The sequence below is a fragment of the Plectropomus leopardus genome, chromosome 8, assembly GCF_026936395.1.
Source record: "Plectropomus leopardus strain MGB_pleo_1.0 chromosome 8, ASM2693639v1, whole genome shotgun sequence".
NCBI classification, from domain to species: domain Eukaryota; kingdom Metazoa; phylum Chordata; class Actinopteri; order Perciformes; family Serranidae; genus Plectropomus; species Plectropomus leopardus.
Window position 1 is genome coordinate 32142693 of NC_142183.1, and position 21472 is coordinate 32164164.

General features: G+C 38.5%; 1 protein-coding gene across 4 annotated transcripts in view; it reads left to right on the forward strand.

Annotated features, from left to right (window-relative positions):
- il1rapl2 (interleukin 1 receptor accessory protein-like 2) overlaps positions 1-21472 on the forward strand; it is a 487999-nt gene that overhangs the window by 401559 nt on the left and 64968 nt on the right. For all 4 annotated transcript variants that reach the window (XM_088081369.1, XM_088081371.1, XM_088081370.1 and 1 more), the window contains one exon: positions 14912-14986. In XM_088081369.1, coding sequence (XP_087937495.1) covers positions 14912-14986 — 75 coding nt within the window. The remainder of the gene's footprint in view (positions 1-14911; positions 14987-21472) is intronic.

The following is a 21472-nucleotide window of genomic DNA, read 5'->3' on the forward strand; positions in this document are numbered from 1 at the left end:
ACAGAGCAAACGTTCTCATTTTACAGCTAAACAGTACACAAAGATATGACTCTGGAAACAGTTATGGTGAGAAATTGGCAGTGCAGGAACAGAATCTCAATTCATATTTGATCAATGCTGCCTTGTAGCTTTTAAGGAAAACTCTGGTTTATCGCAGACCAGATCCCCTTTTTGTACTTTCGTTCCATCATACATTGGATGCACCTAGATTCATACATTCATTCATTCTAAATCTTAAAAATCAGGAAGATTTCCCTCATTTGCAGTTATGTTAAGATACAGAAAAAATACAGATACTAAACAAATCAAAAGAGAACCATAATCAGTTGGGTTGAGTTTATTTTAGTTCAGTTGCACACAGTTAAAACCGCATATAATCAAGACCATAAGAAAATAATACAGACAGATCCCCGCCACCCACCTTGAAAACAGCGAACAAAGGAAAAATCAAATAAACAAAAACCCCTAACTTACCTTTTTTCAGAAAAATACAACAGATAAATCACAGCAACAAGTCAGTAAACATCAATCCAGTAAAAACCAAGATGTACTTAGAACACAATACAAAATGTAAAGGAAAAAAGGAAATATTTATATACATACACAAATCCAGAAATAATTAAATATCACAAATTAAATGTAATTATCATTTCCTTTTAAATTTTCTTAAAGATGATGACCTCAGTAATAACAACTGCACATTTAGGTGAACTGGTTTGAGATTATCGTCTTGAATTGTCCTGGGGTAGTGAGAGTGTCGATCTTGGGAGCTTTGTAGAAATTTTCATGGATTTGATGCACAAAAACTAAAAAGCACATTTTCCAAGTTGGGAGTAAACCTGTGGTGCTTGTAGCAGAGAGACAGTTTGTAGAGCAGTTTTGAAGGGTTCTGTGGTCCAGTCCACAAAATATGTGAAACTGGGTGGTGAATGTCCAGTAAGGGGTTTATGGGTGAATAGATGTTTATCACACCTTTGTGCAAAGAGGACCAACCACAGTATGCAGTTGAGTGCCATGAGGATCTCCGATAATGACTCTGAGGGCTGAATGATAAACCGAGTCTCGGGGGTCTGAGCGTAGACGCAGCAGCATGCGTGTGCATTATATCACCATAATGTAGGACTGATAGAAAGACTGTCTTTACTATACTTTTCCTTCGACTCAAAAGGAATTGTTTGCCTTTCTTTTCTTTTCCAAATCCTTTAGGCATATGCAATGAGCTGAGATATGTAGAAGAAATAAATACCATGTCAGTGATAGCAATAACAAGAGTTTTTTGGCTGATATTAATGATTTTACTTGACTACAGTTTGTGTGACAGGCCGATGGGCTGTCTTCCCGCTGACACATTCCAACACTGACTGTGAGCGTTTGTGTGTGTGTCTGTTAGATGGCAGCAATTCAAGAAAATATTTAAAAGTTGATGCATTTCTTGCCACTTCAATGTCTTGACAGTTATTGCACCTGCTCAACGTGAGCCTTTGTGAATGAGAGGGAGAGAGAGCGCTATAGCCTACAGATAGCAGAAAGATAATTAGCTAAACCTCCACGGGTGGTCGAGCTGCCCCCAGCCCCTTCACTGGAAATAGTGTGTTCCCATCCATGCTGTCGGTGGGACCAACGGCAGTTAGGTAAGGGTCCCTCAACTGATTTAAATCAACTAATTAGAATCACTAACTATACACTCACACATGCACACGCTGAGGTGTTGGCCTAAAGAAGAGAAGAGGTGGTAGCACCAGGAGGCAGTTTGTTAATGTTTAACATAAAGGACGTGCCAAGTTAATCTTTTTTTAACCCATTTCGAGACAAATTCGAGTTTATGTCAACATCTTTAATTTTTTTTCATGTTTTGAACATCCATCATGCTTTTTGAAATGTTATTGCGAGATGACAAGTCATATAACATGATGAGAGAAGTCGCAGAACATCACACAGTGGAAACAAACATTTATCCACATTTAGAAAATACTGTATCACTTAAGTTTTGCGGAAATCTGTAATGGAAACCCACCTAATGTCTGTGTCCAGGAAAAACAGGTTAACAAGGAGTCAAAGGTCATTAAGCTAACAAGGGGATTGGCGTCCCCCTTTGTCCCCCATCGTCCCCCTTCAAATCGCCTACTGGGGAGAACTGAACTGTCAGCTGCACCTCTTAAGGAATTAGCTCGTACACTGTATGTATCATCTCTATCATATCTATTCCAGGGCTATTTATCTAATCTTGATTTCCATGTCCTTTTTCATTCATGACATTTTTCTTGCTTCTCTCACAGTTTGCTGGTATCATTTTATATTTGTCTGTGGTGATATTTCTGCTGGTGGCATGTGGAGAGATCTCTGGGGTCACAGCCAAATGGATTTTTTATTGTAATCGTCACAGAGCATATTACCTTCTATTGAGACTCATCAGCAGGCCTGGGTTGCACCTGCTGCATTAAGTGCATTTCTGTCTGACATTAGATTTTAAATCAGAGAATCCTTTTTATAATTCTGTTGCAGGACCTTTTCATTGTGACGATGTTACATTTAATATATTCATGTGTTGAAAAAAAAAAGAGACAAGCAACATGCAGGGTCTCGTACATGGAGTTCCTCTGACATTTAGAGCAGTCTGTTGTTTTGTCCATTTTAACAATCTGCTAAGGCAAAGTGGAAGGTTTAGGTTAAGGACTAATTTACTGAATAATTATAAATGAGTCAATAAGTCTTAGAGCTGCAACGCTCTCAGTTTCTAACCTTTAAGATACTCTGAAGACAGCAATTTACCAAGACACAGAAATAAGTCCAGCACACTGCTTTGGTAGCAGATATTAAATTCAAAAATGTCTCAAAAACTGTCTAGAGGAAGAAAACTCATCCTCCCTTACTAGATGTATTCTTCAATTTTTTTTTGTATTTTCTGCTAAAATACCTCTGCTTTAACAAACTAAACCCAACCGGATGCTATTCTGTGTGCAAGACCTTGCAATATGATATTATATTGCGATGTTACAACCTCTCAAAACATTTTAAAGTGCTGGTCTGTGCGCTTTAGCCAGCTAAATGTGTTCACCTGGTTCCTGTCACATCCAAGCTCATCAAGTGTTGTTCTTCTTCCTCTGCAAACCTCGTCCCCTCCCTACAGAGCCCTTCATTTTTAATTTATGTCTTTAATCATTCAGCTCTATGTGCAGAGTTAAGGGAGAGCGCTCGTTTCCTCCGTCAGGGTGTCCCTCCAGTGTGGCATCGCTCCGGAGCAGATGGCATCAGTGATAATGATCTACAATGCATGAGCCTATGTGTGTGTGTGCGTGTGAAAAGAGAGAGGTGTACTTTGGTTTAATGTTTCCCCCCGCTCAGCACTTGCACCGGGCTCACATTAAAGCCCATCGATCTCACACACACTTGCCTTACACAGTGTGTTCCACCCTTGGGCTCGGGCTCTCTTCAAGGAGTTGTTGTTGCATCAGAAATGGGCCTATGTATATTTCACACAACACCAGATCATCATAATGACATTACCATAAAGCTGGACTTGCATCATCTTAGCTATGATTCAGCTTTCTGTTTTTCCAAGAGGCTTTGTTTTTTTGTTGGGGTTTTTTTTTGGCAGTCCAAAATGATTCACCCTTCACATTCTCTAAGTAGATTTTGGGATAACGGCCAAGAATGTTTTTACTTGAATTTAAAAGAGTAGTACACCATTATTTAGATCTGTTTATTGAATAATAATAACAGGCATCAAACTTAGCTATATTTCATTTTATTTTCTTGTTGTTTTGTTTTATTTTGGGATTTTTTGCTAATTTTTCAGGTAATTTTCTTGTACATTTTACTAATTTCTTGCTAATGTTTGCATCATTTCATCATAAGTTTTTAAAAGAAATCAGGCCAGTTTGCTTGGATTTCAAAGTTAAGTCACAGATCTCTATCACAGCTGTTGTGATGTGATCCCATTGCGAGATGGAATCAAGTTTAGTTTTCCTTTTTTTTCCTTTTTAATATCTAAAATCCTTCAATACAAATATAGATTGCCACGGCGAGATCAGACGGAGAGGGACATTAGCATCCATTGTTTTCTCGTTGCCACTCGCGTAAACTACTCAGAGTAAAACACAAGAGGTGATGATCTATATAAACACATCAATGATTGTGTGTCCATGTCCTCACTATGCAATAAGCGAGGCGGTGAACTGAGCAAACTCTCAAAAACATCACTGATGTATATGCCTATCATTTACAAAAGGGAGACAACTCACTTCAGCTGACTCACAACTCAAATAGAAACTATCACAGCATGAAGATTAATATGCGTACATGACATGTGTACTCTCTCTCGCTCTCTCTCTCACACACACACACACGCACAGTCTCATGGATAAAAACATGCATGCAGACATGTGCATATATCTTTTCACACAAGCAAGCACATTTGCATACCCATTAGTGCATTCTGGTGATTTGCATCCATTCTATAACCGACAGCACATGCACAGGCCCATACATGTAGACACACACACACACACACACACACACACACACACACACCTCTGAATGTGTTCTTTTTGAATGGGACGTAAACTTCCCGTCCCCCATTAGAGGACACATAATATGATTCACAAAAACCTGACAAGAACATGTACATGTACACACACACACACACACACACACACACTGTGACGATCGGAAAATTACTTGTAAGATCTTAAACAGGCATAAAATTTTCAAATACTTTAATGCCCCTTACTCTGCTCTGCTGCTTCAAGGCTCTCCATTTTTATAAAGGCACGGAAAACAAGCTGAACGTAAGAAAAAGGAAGCTTTAGAAAGCAAAGGAGAGATAAAGTGATGAAATGATTCAGGATGTGAGGGACACAGAGACAAATGACAGACATGCAAGGAGTGCGAAAACAGTAACTGAACAATTTTTTGGCTGGTTGATGAAAGCACTCATCTATTTGTGTGTTTAACATCAGAGCTCCACTCAGTATTCACTGATGGGACACTGTCACTGAGGGTTCATGAGGAAAATCATCTGGCTATTCGCTTTGCACCAAACCAGTGAAATTATTTTAATTTCCCTCAGGATTCTACCATCAGAGTGGCCGATTTGCACCCCAAAAAAATGAGAGTGGTTTCTGACAGGAATAAATGAGTCTTACTGTGAATAGGGCATGACATACAAGTCTAAATGTATCAGGACTAAACATAAATGTCTCCTGCTTCTCTGCTCCGCCAGGCATTTCATATTTCCCCAAAAGGTCAAATCAATTTGATATACAGAATATAATATATCTGATTATGCACACTGAACAGCACACAATATACACATTTTTCACTGTTGTTTTTAGTGAACAGAAAGGCTGACGATGTAGCTAAGTCCAAGCTGAAAATGTCTGCTCACTCAAATAACTCTAGAATACAGTTTTGAGACTCTCAAATGATTATTTCCATGACTGCTTTATGCCATTTTATACTTCTTTAGACTACTTTTATCCCCAACTTTGACAGTATATTAAAGATATGCATACAAAATATGATTGGTCCATTAGATATGTTGAACTATTACACAACAAAGTTCCTAACATTATTTTACATTGCCATCTTATTCAACATATCTCTTACTAGCATTATAAGCAACTGGTCATATCAGACCAAGTAAGGCTTAGGCAGCAAAATCTCTGATTTAATTGAACAAGGATGCATTTTGTTTCTAATTAATTCAACACTTCATTTGTACAAGAAAGAGTATTTAATCTCTTGTTTTAACAGTAACATGATCCTAGGGAATTTTGGCTGCTAGTTGCACTGCGTAGCAAATATGAGTAGGTGGCAGTTGTGTTTGTATCTCGGTTATAGCATGAGGATGTACAGGCATTACATGCTGTTGAAGTCACAAATATTCCTGCCAGGGTTTTCACTGCAGATGTTAGAAAAAGTACTGAAAACAGTAGGTGGGTTTCCATTAACTTACAAAATGCACAAACTAAAATCGCAAATATAAAATACGCCTAATGGAAACACGTCAATTTTGAAAAAGGTTTTTACGCTCACGTGAGGTGGTATTTCAGGCGATTCAAAAAAGCCATATTTCGCAGAACTGCAATGGAAACACTTTTATGGCTTTTATAGGTCACATGATGCCATGGCTATGTCCTTGTCAGTAGGAATTGGCTCCCTCATGATGCAGCAGGCGCTACAAGAGGTGCTAATGCATCGCATAACTCTTTAAAAGTTGAGCGAATCATCCCAAATTTTGAATCTACAATTCTTCTGTGAAACCATGGACTATCACCTCCCATGAATCCCATATGTGGCCACTCCCACGTATAACTGATTTGCCGTTCCATTATCTCTTGCGTAACACATCTACATCACCTACAATAAGAAATAATGACAGCTAGTGCGCTGGCTGCTATAAAAATAAACCTGCTAATGTTTGGAACGACTATCGCTATGCTTCTTGAAATGTTATTGCGAGAGAAGTCATAACATTACATAACAACCACTGAATGGAAACGCAATCATCTCACAATTGCGTTTAATCGACATTTTGAAAATATCACTTAACTTTTGCACAAATCTGTAATGGAAACCCCCCTCTTGTTGCAGGTAGGGCTCAGTTTATTCTTATGAAAGTTGCTCAGTGGCGCATGAAGTCAAAAAAGTTTGACAACTCAGACATAAAATACCCAGATCTTATACATGACTGAGCCCATAGAATAATCTTTAATTTGGGATAAAAATAATGTCATTGTTTAGCTCTTCTAGACTTCCAAAATGTTCTAAGGCGGAATATGTCACATCTGATGGTGTCATTACACAAGGGTTGTGGTTGTTTGTAGTTAAAACAATTTGGCTACTATTTCAAATTGGCTCCAATCTAGCACACCTTTTAGGAGCCTGGTTTTATCAACAGGTACAATAATGCACAAGAAAATTGTAAAAGTGAAGACTGTTAGTTAGCAAACAAAGCACACAATGCAGTTTATTTTCTTTCTTCATTCGTTAAACACATTTGCTAGACCTTAGACATGCACACAAAGATTTCTTTGAGAACCACAAGAAACCACAAATCTTTGTTAAGCAAAAAACTCCTCATGTTTCCTTAGAACCATGGAAGTGTTTGTTTGTTTGTTTTTATTGAACCTGAGCCGTGACTGTCCACTAAATTTCTCCTGCATACTTATCAGCTGTGACAATATTATTGTAGCATCCGAACCATCAGGAAATATGTAGGCATTGTGTGTTTCAAAAAACACACGTACAGTACATTTGTACATTATTATGTAGTGGTTATAAGAAAACTTGAAGTTTCAATAATGCTGTGGTTTCGTTTAGGGCAAAACCACTTGGTTATGGTTGGGAAAAGATCATGCTTTAGCTAAAGATATCCAGTTTAGGGGATACAATCTTGCTGGGAAAGCAGCAATATCTCCAAGAAAAAATTGCTTTTTGTGGCACTATCCAACCGATGGGTTGCTACAGAACACCAATGATTGGAGCCTTAAAAGCCAATGGAAACACAGCAATGACTCACAAAAACACGACCACTTTTGTTAGTCTCGAAGAGGTATGAAGCTTGGCGTCGTCTCACCTCGGTGATGATCTACCAACCCCTCCACCTCCTGATGACCAAGTCAGTGATATACTATTTCACTTAAGAAATGTTGTTATGATAATCATCAATCATACAAATCGAACATATTCATGGTTTGCAGAAACATACAATGGGCCTTTATGGTTTATACTTGGTTTTATACTTTATAAAATGCCTCTGGAATGAGAAACGAAAACACTCCCCCATCACATAATACAAAGTCTAATGTGTCAAAGGTCAGATGAGCCAGAAAGTGTTTGGTTTTTTCACTGGGCAGAGAGCAGCAAAGGTCTAAATGAAATGATCTTTAAAATGCTGAGGTTGTTCCATTAGCTGTACAAAACATGATAGGCCAAACAGCAGGAATAATAAACATCAAGCTGAGAAAATGATGTAATTGTGAATATTGCTTTAAATGTTAACAAATGTCCTCACATGTTCCATTAGGAAAGTTTCCTTTGTTGTGAATCTTAATGTCATGAGATTTTTAAACTAGAAATGTAAAAAAGGTCTCATTTGGTTTGACACAACTGTTTTCATTCCATCTGTGGAGATAAAGACTGCAATAATGCAGTGTTTGTTTTAATCTACTTGGAGCACCTGGTGAGCTTAAATTATCAGATCAAGACAATTCAGATAGCGTCAGCGTGTTGTTAAATCAGAGAAAAAGTTACCCAAGTGACTTTCACACTTTTAGAACTTTCTGGTGCTCATACAAGTTCATATCTGATGACACACATGCACACAGTCACAAACCTTCAAGTTCAAGAAAATGCCAGATTTCTATCCCCTGCAACGATTGCAGTAGAAGATAAACACTAGAACAAACTTTGACTACTCAGTCTAAGGGTCTTTCTAGTGATTATTGCTCTGTCTGACCTAATGTTGCAGAACGCACCGCACTACCTTACTGGAAATGGTCAAATCTCAAAAGGTCAAATCTCATCTGAAACCTAAAAAGCATATGAAGCAGCACCACCCTGAGACAGCTGCAGTTTGAGTCTTTGTAATCTGGTGTTGGTAATTAGTTTGTCTGGTCGATGTTCACAATTAGGACATAGATCACAAAAGGTCTGAAATGCCCTTTGCACTGACACATAGTGGATGCACTTGACTGTCAAAATGTAAATTTAAAACACTCTGTGTGCATGTGCTACTTCTTATGTGCCCCTGGCGGTAAATGTTCTCTGTATGCCTCCACACCAGCAACAGCCAAGGCCAGAGGGATTATAGTTTTGGGTTTGTCCATCCCTGCGTGTCTGTTCATACGTCCATCCAGTTCTTGTGAACGCAATCTCCAGAAGCTTTAAGGAAATTTCTTTAAATTTAGCCCAAATATCCACTTGGAGTCAACAATAGACTGATTTGAATTTGTTGGTAAAAAGTCGAATATGTTTTTTTTTTGTCTAAAACTCAAGAATTCTTATACTAATAATGACAAAATTTCACGTCTAATAGAATAAAATACTGTGGTGACATTTCATTCACTGTGACACCTGAATGTTCTTCAGAAACACTTTTTTGGCCATTTTCAATGTCTTAAGTAAATTGGTGACACTAATCTTGGGTGCCAGTCTTGAAACTGTGCTGATTGTTTTTCTGTGCTGCCAAGTTTAAGATGTACGCAAAGCGTTCATGAGTGTGGACAGATATGGCCGTAAACTGCAACTTGCATGGTTGGACTCTTGCATTTTCACTGCAAACAGTTGGGCTCCACCTTTGGCTAATGGACCATAGTTCTTGATCTTTACAGACAGCCCGGATTCCAAAACTCTGTAATCACTCAGGAACAATCTAGTCTACGCTGTAATAATTTAGACTTTATGTAAGTAATGGTTGTCACCAGTCTCAACATACATCTACATACTGCATTTTCACATAGTTAGCAAAGACATAGTAAACAAAAACAGCTGCACAACATTGACAGAGCTTAGTATAGTCTTATTAATAGCTCGTTCATGCTGTTTTTCGGGGTAAAAACAAATATCTGTAAACTGCAAAACTAAATCAAACGGTTTCAAACGGTTTATGGTCCAACAGTTGCAGGCTGTAAAACCAAAACAATGAGCTGAGAGATGCTAAAAAGCTACAAAGAGCTCAGAGAAGCTGCTGAGATGGGTAATAACTCTCTGTGAATTTGTCACCTCAAGTCCAGTTGAACGCTAGAGTATACTGTATAAAAACAATGGACATAGCCACTGTGACGTCACCCATTGTTTTGTGCACTTTTGAAGTCATGAGTCCGCCATCTTGTTTTTTTTTAAGCCAGAAGTGCAATGGTACCTTGTTTTTGTGGCATTTTCAATCTTCTTGTCCACCTTCACAGATCTTCTGCGCAGCATCCATTCAAACATCACACAGTCAACATCCATTTACAGCGGCCCACACAATGACTCTTATGTTGTTGTTTTATTTCCTCTCTTTACTTCCTGTGAATCATTACTTCCTGGGACTGCTTGGTTGAAATTAGCCAGTGCCTTCAGCCTAATGGCTTTTACCACACATATGCCCACATAGACGCGTGCACACAATTTCACATGAACAACATACTGACATTTTCAAGACAAGCAAGCATATTGAATAGTTCAAAGATCTCAAATGCATGCTCGTGTGTGTGTGCGCGTGTGTCTTTTTACGAAGCTGCGGGCTAAAGTAAACAGCAGCCCAATCATTATCATCTATTCATCGCACACCTTTTGATATTCAGATTTTTATTCAGGTTATCACAGACCAACTATTTTTCTTCTCTTTCAGAGAGGTGGCCTTGTGAATTAATGGCACATGGTGTTGGTGTGTCGGGCGCTGTGATAGATTTTTGCTCATTTTGCAGCTAGTGGTGTTGAGTGTAACTACAAGACAGGAGGAAAAAAGTGTCTGGTCAGATCAAAATGGTACCATATGATGTTGTATACAGTGGCAATGGTATTGTTCAATATGTCTTTTCTCCTAACTTTCTATAAATCAAAAAAAACTGACATAAGCACGAAACAGTAATGCAGACTTTTCATCAGGCACTGTTCTGGGGTGTGACTTGATAAAGACACGGATGTATGTAGGAGAGACGCACTGCACCACTACTTAATCACTACTGACATAGCTCCTACTGCGTCTCCTTCTCACTTTGACGCAGTCAAGTTCACAATTAGTCCCCAGAATATCAGGCAGGTGCAGGCAGATACTACAGTGACACTTAATCTAGTTTAGAGGTGCAGTTCATCCCAAATTGAAAATGCATATTTTTCTTCTTACCTGTTGTGCTGTTTATAGATCTTGATTGTTTTGGTGCGAATTGTTGAGTGAATTGTTGTAGAGATGTCTGCCTTAGCTCCAATATAATGGAACTAGATTGCACTTGGCTTGTGGTGCACAAAGCGCAAAAAAAAAAGTAATTTACAACACTCAAATGTGACTGTCCAGAAATCCTGACCCAGTTTCTCATAATAATCCACAGACCTTGTTGTCAGCAGCTTCATGTAGGAACAATTTTCTTACTACTAAACTACACCCGCCAACCCTATCACCACACAGAAAGAATTGTGCATCTACACACTTTCCACTACAACTAATTTTGATGATATACTGTATGTTATATATTATGAGTATTTGTACCTTTATTTGCTATATTTATTCATTTATTATGGTATGAACTGGTGTGTTGACTACTGTTGCAAACCAAATTGCCCCTGTAGGGATATCTAATCTAATCTGATCTAATCTATCTACTCATGGATGTTTAGATGATGTAAAGGTAAGTGTGTCCTCTTTGGTTTAGATGTAGCACAAGTTAGTTTATTGGTGGCAGGTAAGATAGCAGTAGATGTATGCTTCCTTCTGCACTGTGATGGGGTTGGCAGTTGTAGTTAGGCAGAAAAAAAGTTCCCTCATGTAACTGCTCACAGCAGTATCTGTGGATTATCTTAAGTAACCAGGTCATGATCTCTTGGGGGAGGGGAGACATTGAGTTTTTCAATTGTTTTTTCTTTTTTATTTGTTGGTTTGCTTTTCTCTTTTCATTTCTTTTTTTTTTTTGGAGCACCACAAGCTTAGTGCCTTCTAGTTCCAATATATTTATGAAAAGGTAGACATCTCAAAAGCCAATATTGTCATGGACCTTATACTTGGCAACTTACATCAAAGCAATCTAGGTTGATAAACAGTGTTGATCTTTGGGTTAACTGTCCCTTTAAATGAATAGTCCTGCAGTGTGTTCTGCCATGTGATTTAAGCAACACACACTGATGGAAAAAAAAAAAGTGAAAATGTCCACATCTCCTGTATATCTTTTTACTATTCATATTCTGTGCATATTCCTCTGGAAGACAGCAACAACTAAAAGCATCGTGACATAGCACAGAGGAAAGGAAAGGTACAGGATGGGAATAGAGGACAGAACAGACGAGGAGGAGGTCTAGGTGAAGGGTTGTCTCATTAATCTCAAAAGGGTGCAGCGGTCCCTTCAGAATGCAAATGAAACTATCAGTCTTATCAGAGATACAGAGAGAGGGATGGAATGATAGAGGCATTGATGGGGTTATTGGGGGGAAAAGCTGAAGTACAAGGTGGAAAAGAAAAGTACAGAAAAGACAAACTGGGACACATAGATGCCTCTGAAAATGCCAGTAATTAAACTGTGAGGCACATGCAAACACTGTATTGACTGAGCTTTGTTACCAGGGTTGTTGTTGTTGGACAGTTGAGAGGTGGGGTGGGGGGGTGGGGGTGTATACAGTTGAATATTCACCTGTACATGTACACCTGTACACACACAAATTCTTTGAGCTCAATGCTTAAATCATTGTTTAGCACATCAACATGCTAACATTTGCTAATCAGCTCTAAACACAAAGTAAAGCCGAGACTGATGGACATGTCATCGTCATCATCAGTATCGGGCAAATGATAATAACACTGACTTGATGATGGGTCTAGATGAAAAATCAAAAGGTCATCAAAAGGTTGTTGTGATCAATCCCAAGGGGGGAATGAGTGCTGGTACTAAATTTAATGGTTATCTATTCAGTAGTTGTCAAGACACATAAAAGCTCTTTAGGATTCATCCTCTGGGGCACGCAAATGTCTGTGTATAATGTTTTAGCTATTCATTTTGTAGATTTTGAGATATTTTAACCTGGACTGAAGTTGTAAAGAACCTTATAATGAAGGTGGACTATTTATGATTATTTGGTACTTCAACTTTGTAGCATTGACAATGAAAGCAAGCAAGTCTGTCCACACACTGAAATTCTATATTTTCCCCAGATATTTATTTATTTATTCTTTTTATAGCACTTAAATTCTGGTGGATTTCAAAGTGGTTAGTGTTTGCTTAGATCAAGGTGTGAATATTGGGGCAGAAATTGGGAATATTCATGTTTACATTTTTTTCTAAAATTGAAAAAAAAAATGGGTAGGGTTTGATGATTCTACTCCTTTTCGGACATTAAATCCTTACGTTTGTTTATTGAATATATCCGATGAACATTCTTCTCTCCTATTTTATTTGGCATATTTGAAATAAAGATCTAACAAACTAGTTAGAGGCAAACATTTAGAGGAAAAGGCACCCAGCTATAGATGTATGAAACTCAGTTTAGTTGACAAAATGTTTGTTTTTTTTAATTGGTGTACATGCTACAGATATTTACAACAAGAGAATGTAAGACTCCCTTTAGGGCCAAAAACAATGATGAATAAAAATATCAAATGTTTAAATAATAACCTTTTGTCATTTTCATAAATTTCCTGTTAAAGCTAAAGGGAGCCACTGGAGAGGGGCTAAAAATCTGAGTGTGGCTCTGAAACCTAAGGTTTCCTACCCCTTCTCCAGGGTCACGCTATGGATGCTGTCTTGAGTCAAATTCCAATTTTTATTCAGCTTGCCAATTTTGCTAATTGAAAGTGTCAGCTCATTTGTTAAAGAAAAAGCATACACTCTTCACTGTTCATGAAAAATCAGTTATCTCCACTACTTCTTCCATGTCATATTCCTTGTTTAATCATCAGTGTGTGAATATGATCATCACATGATCATTAGCAATTGATAGACACCGGAAATCAACCTCTTAATCTTAGTGTTAGTGCATGTGCTTGAACACAGCTTTCAGAGAAGAATGGGAGCACTGAAACACGACAGAGGATTATTAGAAACTTGGAGGCTGTGAGGGGAAAGGTGTGGGACAGCAGAGAGCATTGATGTTCGCAATCCAGCGAGGTGAAATTGAGAGGTGCTTCAGGTGGAAGCAGAGAGTGTCTGTCGGTCATCAGAGTTGAAAGGCGGTGAGTCAGTCAACCTGCAAAGAGACAAAAAGAAATCATGAGGTGAGACAAGCTGTGCACTGAGCTGCCCCCGCGACTGAGGCGGCATCTCATAGGTGCGAGAGTCGATGTGACTCTTTATATTTGCCTTCACGATGCTGCAGGGCAGTGATCAATTGGTGGAGCAAAGGCTAGCACTCTCCTTGGGAGGCATCCTTAGAAAATAGTGTACTGTGTTGCTCGACAGCAACACTGCAACCGTTTTTCAGGCTAACTCAAATCTCAGACCCACTGTATTATTTGTCACTCTCCAGCTCTCTGACCTGTCTGGTTTTTCATTTAGCGCTGTCTGTCCTTGTACCACTACTTTGGCTGCTTTTATCCTTTTGACAGAAATGCTTGTAGATTAAAGCAAAGCTGTTGGTTTGATTTCTTTTGGTTTGATTGAAAGTTGACATACAGCACACTGATTCAGTGAATGAATGAAACACCAGTGTTCCAACTTTTCTTCCCAAAAATTAAGAAACCCCTGTTTTTTTTTCTATTTAAACCTGCTTTACATATTGATACGTTGATAGAAGCTATGAACGTGTGTGAATTAAGAAATGAAGTGGATTTTCTCCTTTTCCTTTCTGTTTTTCTAGATTTAAGATTTATTGTGTGCAAATGATAAGCCCCTTTATATGACCATATATGCCTGCCAGACCAAAGCTCATGACATTAAAGTAAAGTTATTGATTTCATTTCTTTTTGGTAGGTGACATCCAGCACATTGCTGCAGTGAATAAATGAATCACCAGTGTTCTAACTTTTCTTTCAAAAAATGAAGACGTTCCTGCTTTTTTCCTATATAAACAGTTTTACATATTAATACTTGGATAGATACGGTGAACATATGTGTGAGGTAAGAGATAAGAGGATTATCTCCTTTTCCATTCTTTTTTTTTAAGTTTAAGATTTAATATGCGCAAATGATGAGCCCCTTTATATTATGATATATGTCCGCCTGAACAAAGGTCATTAGTGAGAAACTTGTGATAACCAACCTTATGTATATGTCTTCCTCTCTCACAGCTCTGCAGACCACGCAGCCTCCCAAGGTCCTTTTCCCCCCAGAGAGACAAGACACAGTGATAGAAATCACACCCGGTAAGGACCAACAGCATTACTCTGTCTCTTTATTGTTTGTAATCCTTAAGGTCCTCTTGTTTCTTTTTTTAAATGCTGTTGCTATCTTTGGTGCAAAGTGCTCTCTCTGTGGTGTTTCTTCATGGCATAGCATGCGTGTGTCCCATTGGAACACCACCATGGACACTTCAGCTTTTTCCCCATCACGGCAGAAGTAGACAGCTTAAGTGCCACTCTGTGTGACCGTCAGTCATAAATAAACACTTAAGCTGGAATTTAATATGATACAAGGGTTAATGGGAGTCCTTTCAAAGAGCGTATGCTCAGGCTACAAAGCGACACCAAAACCCCTCGACACAGAACTATAATTTCACCTTAACCCTGTGCATGGGAGAGGTGTCTCTTTCCTACCATGCCAATGCTGCACAGATTTGATGATAGTGATTTTCTGTCTATGATTATGCTTTGAGTGGAGCTCTTTTCTGTCTCTGGCACTTTGCATGCTAATGACCCAGGTCTACCTCTGTGTATGGTATCTTACTGATGTCATTATTGGCTCTCACCAAGAGGTTTTCTGCATTGAAACCAAGTGGTGGGCACCCAGTGGTATACACACATATGCATCTAATATGCTCACACAGCTGGACCGTCCACCAAAACATTGAACAAGAGATGTCTGGATTCTCTTGCCAGGATGCCTTTACTCTACGATATCTTACTCCCAGTTTATCAAATACTGCCACTTTGTCATTGATGTTGGCATCAGATACCAACACATCGAGGCACCTTTTGTGGTAGTAGTGGCAGTGTGTGGTGACACCAGCATTTACCATAGCATAAAGAGCAATGAAACCTGTATAAAATTGGTGTGTGGGTCAAACGAGCATAGGCCTTTCACCCGTGAGCTTGCATTTACTGTGTGACCTCAAAAGTCAATGGAAATATTTTATTAGCAGTGTAGTGTGCTAGTATGTGAAGCGTGCTAGGCTATAAACTATATGTTACATAATGAATGTCACATGGAGTTATATGTTGGTAACAACCGTACTTATTTTAAGCCAATTTTTTTTAACCTAATTTGGTGCTTTTGTTGCCTACACCTGAAGGAGTAAACCTATAACTGATGTTTTACCTTTGCTCTAAGTTTCTTGTGAAAAACTTTCTTGTGTCCATGTAACAAGTAGAAACTGTACATGTTCCTGTAAAAAATTAAATATATTTTGAAAAGACACAGTGCATGTACCAAAGGTAAACTGACACATCATGTATGAACGTCCAAAACAAATGCAGGAGGGTTCACATTTTGACGCGTAAGTCCATTGACAAAGCTGCAGTATTTGATGAGTTGGGATGAGAACAAGTGGCTTTACAAAGCAAATAGTGGTTTGCTGCTATATTCATGCTCTGAGTTTCCCATACAGCTCCTTCAATTAGACTTTTTATGTGTATCAATAATGGATTATTATAAAGAGCCTGAGTGATTGAACTGGACACCATGCCCTTAGATGGGGCCACATTAATTGCAATGCTCCAATCAAGTCGTCTACATTACAGGGTCCACAAAGGAAGCACATTTGCAATCAAAACCAGATAAGATCTTTGATTGTATTTTGGGAAAATCATGATTATGCATATGAAGTATGGTCAAACACTTGATTGTGTAGTTTTGGCTTGGGAGTCTTTGATAAATGGTTATTGTTTGGTGAATATCATAGTTACTTTTATTAAGAGGGTGGATTTAATTGCAAGTACTAGTATCGAGAAAAAAGTCTTGCTATAGGCCCGAAGACGTGATGGGACCTGCATATCTGACTGCGGACACCAGAACCACTTCACTGGCTCGGTCTGTTCTTGAGATCTTGATGAAGAGATATACTGTACTGGACCCTGTAGGCCTGTCTGTAGGGAAGTCAGAGGTTAGCTTCATGTAGAGCGCAGCAGGTGTGCAGCTGGTGAGGGTTTTGTGTCTGGGGTCAGGCAGTAGAAAGATGGTGCCTCTGTGAGCTCTCTGCCGGCCTCCTGCTCTCAGCCCGTCTGCACTCCACCCGTCCCCGTCCTGCTGTGTTTTTGTTCTTTCATCTCCTCTAAGTCAGCGATTAACAGTGACTTATGAGCAGATATGTACTCAATCCAATTTGCTCTGTGCTAAAACATTTACAGAGCCTGCGCAGGATTCGCTACAGCGCTGCCTTATCTACTGATGAGAACTGGCCGATAGTCAAAACCATGACATTTTCAAATTCAGTCTTTTCACTTTGATTCGTCTTTACTGGCAGATTTTCAGATGGAGAGTAAAGCATGTTTGGATTGGCAAACTTATATCAGGCTCAAAAATGTCACTTTAACTGTGTGAACAATAACACGAGAGCAAGAGGAAACAGGCGTCAACCAGGAACGTGAACAAAAAAACAATAAGCTGCTATGACAACAACAAGAAAGGTCTGATAAGACAGGAATTAAAAAATTGAAAGGATCTCACTGGGATTTGCTTGTACTAAACAGTGTGTGTTGTGTTGTGCTGCGGGCCCGGTTGGCTGGCTTCCTTGCCAGCTGTGTGTGTGTGTGTGTGTGTGTGTTTTCAAGTGCATACATTCGTGCTTTCATGTGTGTGTCCCGCTGTTCTGCAGCCTCTCTGACAATGTTAGCACTGTAGGCAGAAATGTGTTTGGATGTGTGCACGCGTGTGTGTTTGTGTGTTGTGTGTTTCCATTAACTCCAGACTGATGTAGTAACAAATAGGCCCTAAGGCCTCTGTACACTGATTGCAGCAGGGACACCTTTTAATGGGCACTGCAATCTCACCCCCCTCCAACACCCCCACCACCCACACACACACTCACACACAGAAAAGGGGCTGCACAGTAAGACACACACATGTACACACACACACACACACTGTACACACTCTCTCTCACACAGTCATAGTGTGACCCTGCGGTACATTTTTAATTATCATCTTGTTTTAACCTGGGGGAGATTTACATCAGCAACCACAGTTATGTTGTTCATTTTCCTCTATTTCCTCTCTCCTCTCTCACTCTCTCTTACTCTATATTCACTTTTTCTTTTTTCTTTTCCTCTTCCCTTTTCCCCTCATTCTCTGCTAACTGTTGTACCTTCTTTTCCTTTCCTGCTTCTTTTCATCCATTGTTTTATTCTGATTTTTTTCCTCTCCGCCACCTCGCATCCTTCCTCTCCCTCCTCTGCTTTTTTTCTCATTATTCTCTAATGCTGTGGGTTATAAACACAATTCATTATGCTCATTGTTATTATACAGACGTGGGCTACAGGCAGCACACACAGAAAAAAGCTATAATTAAAGATTGATTCATGATATAAGTATTAAACATGTCTTTAAAATAATATTCAGGAAGGAAGAGTAATGGTGCCTGAGGAGTCATTTGCACATCCTCTGAAAAAAACAGCTTTAAAATCCTTCACTATCAAAAGTGTGTAGGTGTGTAATACTATCAACTTCTACTAGCAGATTAGAAAGTCTAAAAAATACCTTTAAATAAATATATTATCTAAATGTCAGATTCATTTATTAGAAGTCTTGTTATTTTTGCAGTTTCTGAACTTCAGTACTGTTCAGTCAGAAAGAGATGACTAGAAATTAAACCTGAAATAAAATATAAGCATGGGCTGAAAACAAGTCACAGCTAGTCAATTTTTTTGATTAACTCTTTGAAACCTGGCTCAACATCACTTTTTTGTGCTGCATTCAAACGCCTTTGAGAATTATTTAAACCTCTCAAACCCAAAGAATTTGGTTTGATTTCATGTGAAAACTTTGGGGGAAAGGCAATAAGCAACTTTGCAAGAAATGTTCTGAAATTGCAAGAAATTAGTAGATTAAGAATTTATTTTAAAAAAAGAGTTTGGGAATGATTTCCAAAAAGCTATAATCATAATTGTCATAATTACATATTTAAAAGTATGATACAGAATAATAGAATTTAATATAAAGCACTTCCTCTTTTAATTTCTCCTTTTTTACTTTTTTTTTTTAATTTCTTTTTTTCTCATTTTCAGATCATTTTCTTGTAGATTTTTACTATTTTTTGCTAATTTTTTGGGTAATTTCTTAAGTTGCTCATTGCCTTCATCCTATATATGTTTTTGAAAGAAATCCAGCCAATATGCTCAGGTTTAAAAGGGTTAATCCCTAACAGTAATGCCATTATCTTGAGGTTATTCAGGCAAATTCTGAGGCATATTTAACTCATTCATTTGTCACAACTTCAATGACTCGCCATTTTTCCCAGTGTGAGCCAGAAGAATAGAAGTGACAACACTGACTGATGAATGTAGACTAGAGAGTGAAAATTAATATAGAATCAGTCTGATGAAAATGCACATAAACTGAAGCATGATAGATTGTGATACGACTTGATAAATTAAACACAATTTGATTTAATAACTGGTAATGTGAAATGTTCCTTTCATTCATCACACGCTCAACAAATCGCTCTGGTTCATCCTTTAAGTCAGTAATTTGTCTTACAATGTTCTCAGACCTAAATGTCAGTCATATTTAAAGCCACTGAGGCTCATCTAATTGCTCAAATGTCGATTTTTTTCTCTCATCTGTCCCTCCGATCCAAAACTCTTCCAGTGTCTGACCCCAGACTCCATCTAATCCTTTAAATTCACTCTACCCTCTCTCTATCACTTCAGCATGGTTCAGTGCGTGTAGCTGTGATCATATAACACCTCCTGATGCCCTAATGTATGTATAAAAAAAAACTTGTCTTAACCCTTTGAAACCTGGGCAAATTGCCCTGATTTTATTCAAGAACATGAAAAAAGGCACTGAGCAAATTTATAAGAAATGATCAAAAGAAATTAGCATTAAATTAGTAGAAGTCACAAGAAAATTTCCTGAAAATTAGCACACAAAAAAGTAAATTAATAATGATATAAATTAAATAAATAATTATTTAATCAATTGTAATTTACTCTCTCTCTCTCTCTCTCTCTATCTCTCTCTCTCCCTCTCTCTCGCGTCTTGTTTGAGTTTTCTTTCTTGTTACAAGAAAACTGATATCAATCCAGGTGTCAGAGGGTAAAGAATGGTCCTAGACCGTGACCAATGCGTCAAAAAAAAAAAAAAAAGAAAGAAAGAAAGTAGTAGTGGACTAGGAGACTTTGTATTAAGAAGCTAAAATTACTTAAGAAAAAGTTGAGGTGTGACTCTTAACTTTAAGAAAGTTGAGTTTGATTCTTAACTACGGACGCAGTGACTGTGAGGTGTCGGAAAATTAGGACCTCAAAATTTACTCAAGAGAAAGAAGAATCGGCTGATAGCACACGTCCAAAGGTTATGACCACAACGTGTCAGATAAGCCATCATGCATTTATGCACTCCATGTCATCAATACTATAAAACTTCAGTTAATAGCCCGGGCTAATATTTGCTTCGACCACTAAATTCAACAGGCTTTTAAGTCTTTTCACATAAATCTGTTGCTCAGCGAAGATGGAAATAGAATGAAATTTAATCTGCCTTTTTTTTATCTCTTCATTACAATGGCATTATTCCTGTCTTCTTTGGTGCTCGTGGTTTCAGTAAAATGAACTGAATAATTGAATTACAGAGAATCTTACCAAATGCGCACACATTAAAAATAGTTGGAACACTGATGCACACAGTGGACAGATGCAAACGCCACATTTAGATTACAACTGAGGCTATTTTTGCCTCATTAAACTGACAGAAAGCATATCTTTGATTTTCTGTTACCAGAGCAAAATGACCAAATATCTGTTGCTTCCAGCTGCTCAAACCCGCGATTTTCTGCTTTTCTCTGTTCTGTGATTATGAATTTAACTTGATTTTAACTGTTGATCAGACAAATCAAAAAAGTTTGAAGACATCATCAGGCCTGCACTCATTAAAATCATGATGGATTTACTGTTTTATGAAATGTGATTACTTCATTATTGAGATAATTGAAGAAATAATAGATAGATTAAACTATTCTGAAAATGGTCCACATTTTAAGACAAACAGGAAAATACGCTCATAAACTTTCAGATTTTCACACACACACACACACACACACACACACAGAGTAGTATTAGGTGCCAGCGTGAGGCAGGCTGTGAGAGGCAGGGTGAGATAAGGAGGCAGGCTTTCTGTCTTCCTCTTTCTCCCCTCTTGTCTCTCTTTCTCCGTCTGTCTCCGTCTCCTTCTCCCCCCAACGTATTTATCTCTCTCTGCGTCCGTCTCCATTCGTTCCTGCGAGGTGTCTGCCTCTATCTTACTTTCCTTCCATCTGCCTGTCTTCCCTTCACCGCTCTCTATATCTCTAACCGTCCCTTTGTCTTTCTCTCACAGCTCATTCAGTCTTTTCATTCATGTGTCTCAAAACGGCGATGCGTCATGTCATTATTCCCTTTCAAACTGTCACAGAGCGATAACGTGAGGTGGGAGGAGTGCACGATGAAATGAATGCAACAAAGGTCTCCATATTTCACATTTTCATCCGTGAGAGAGATTCG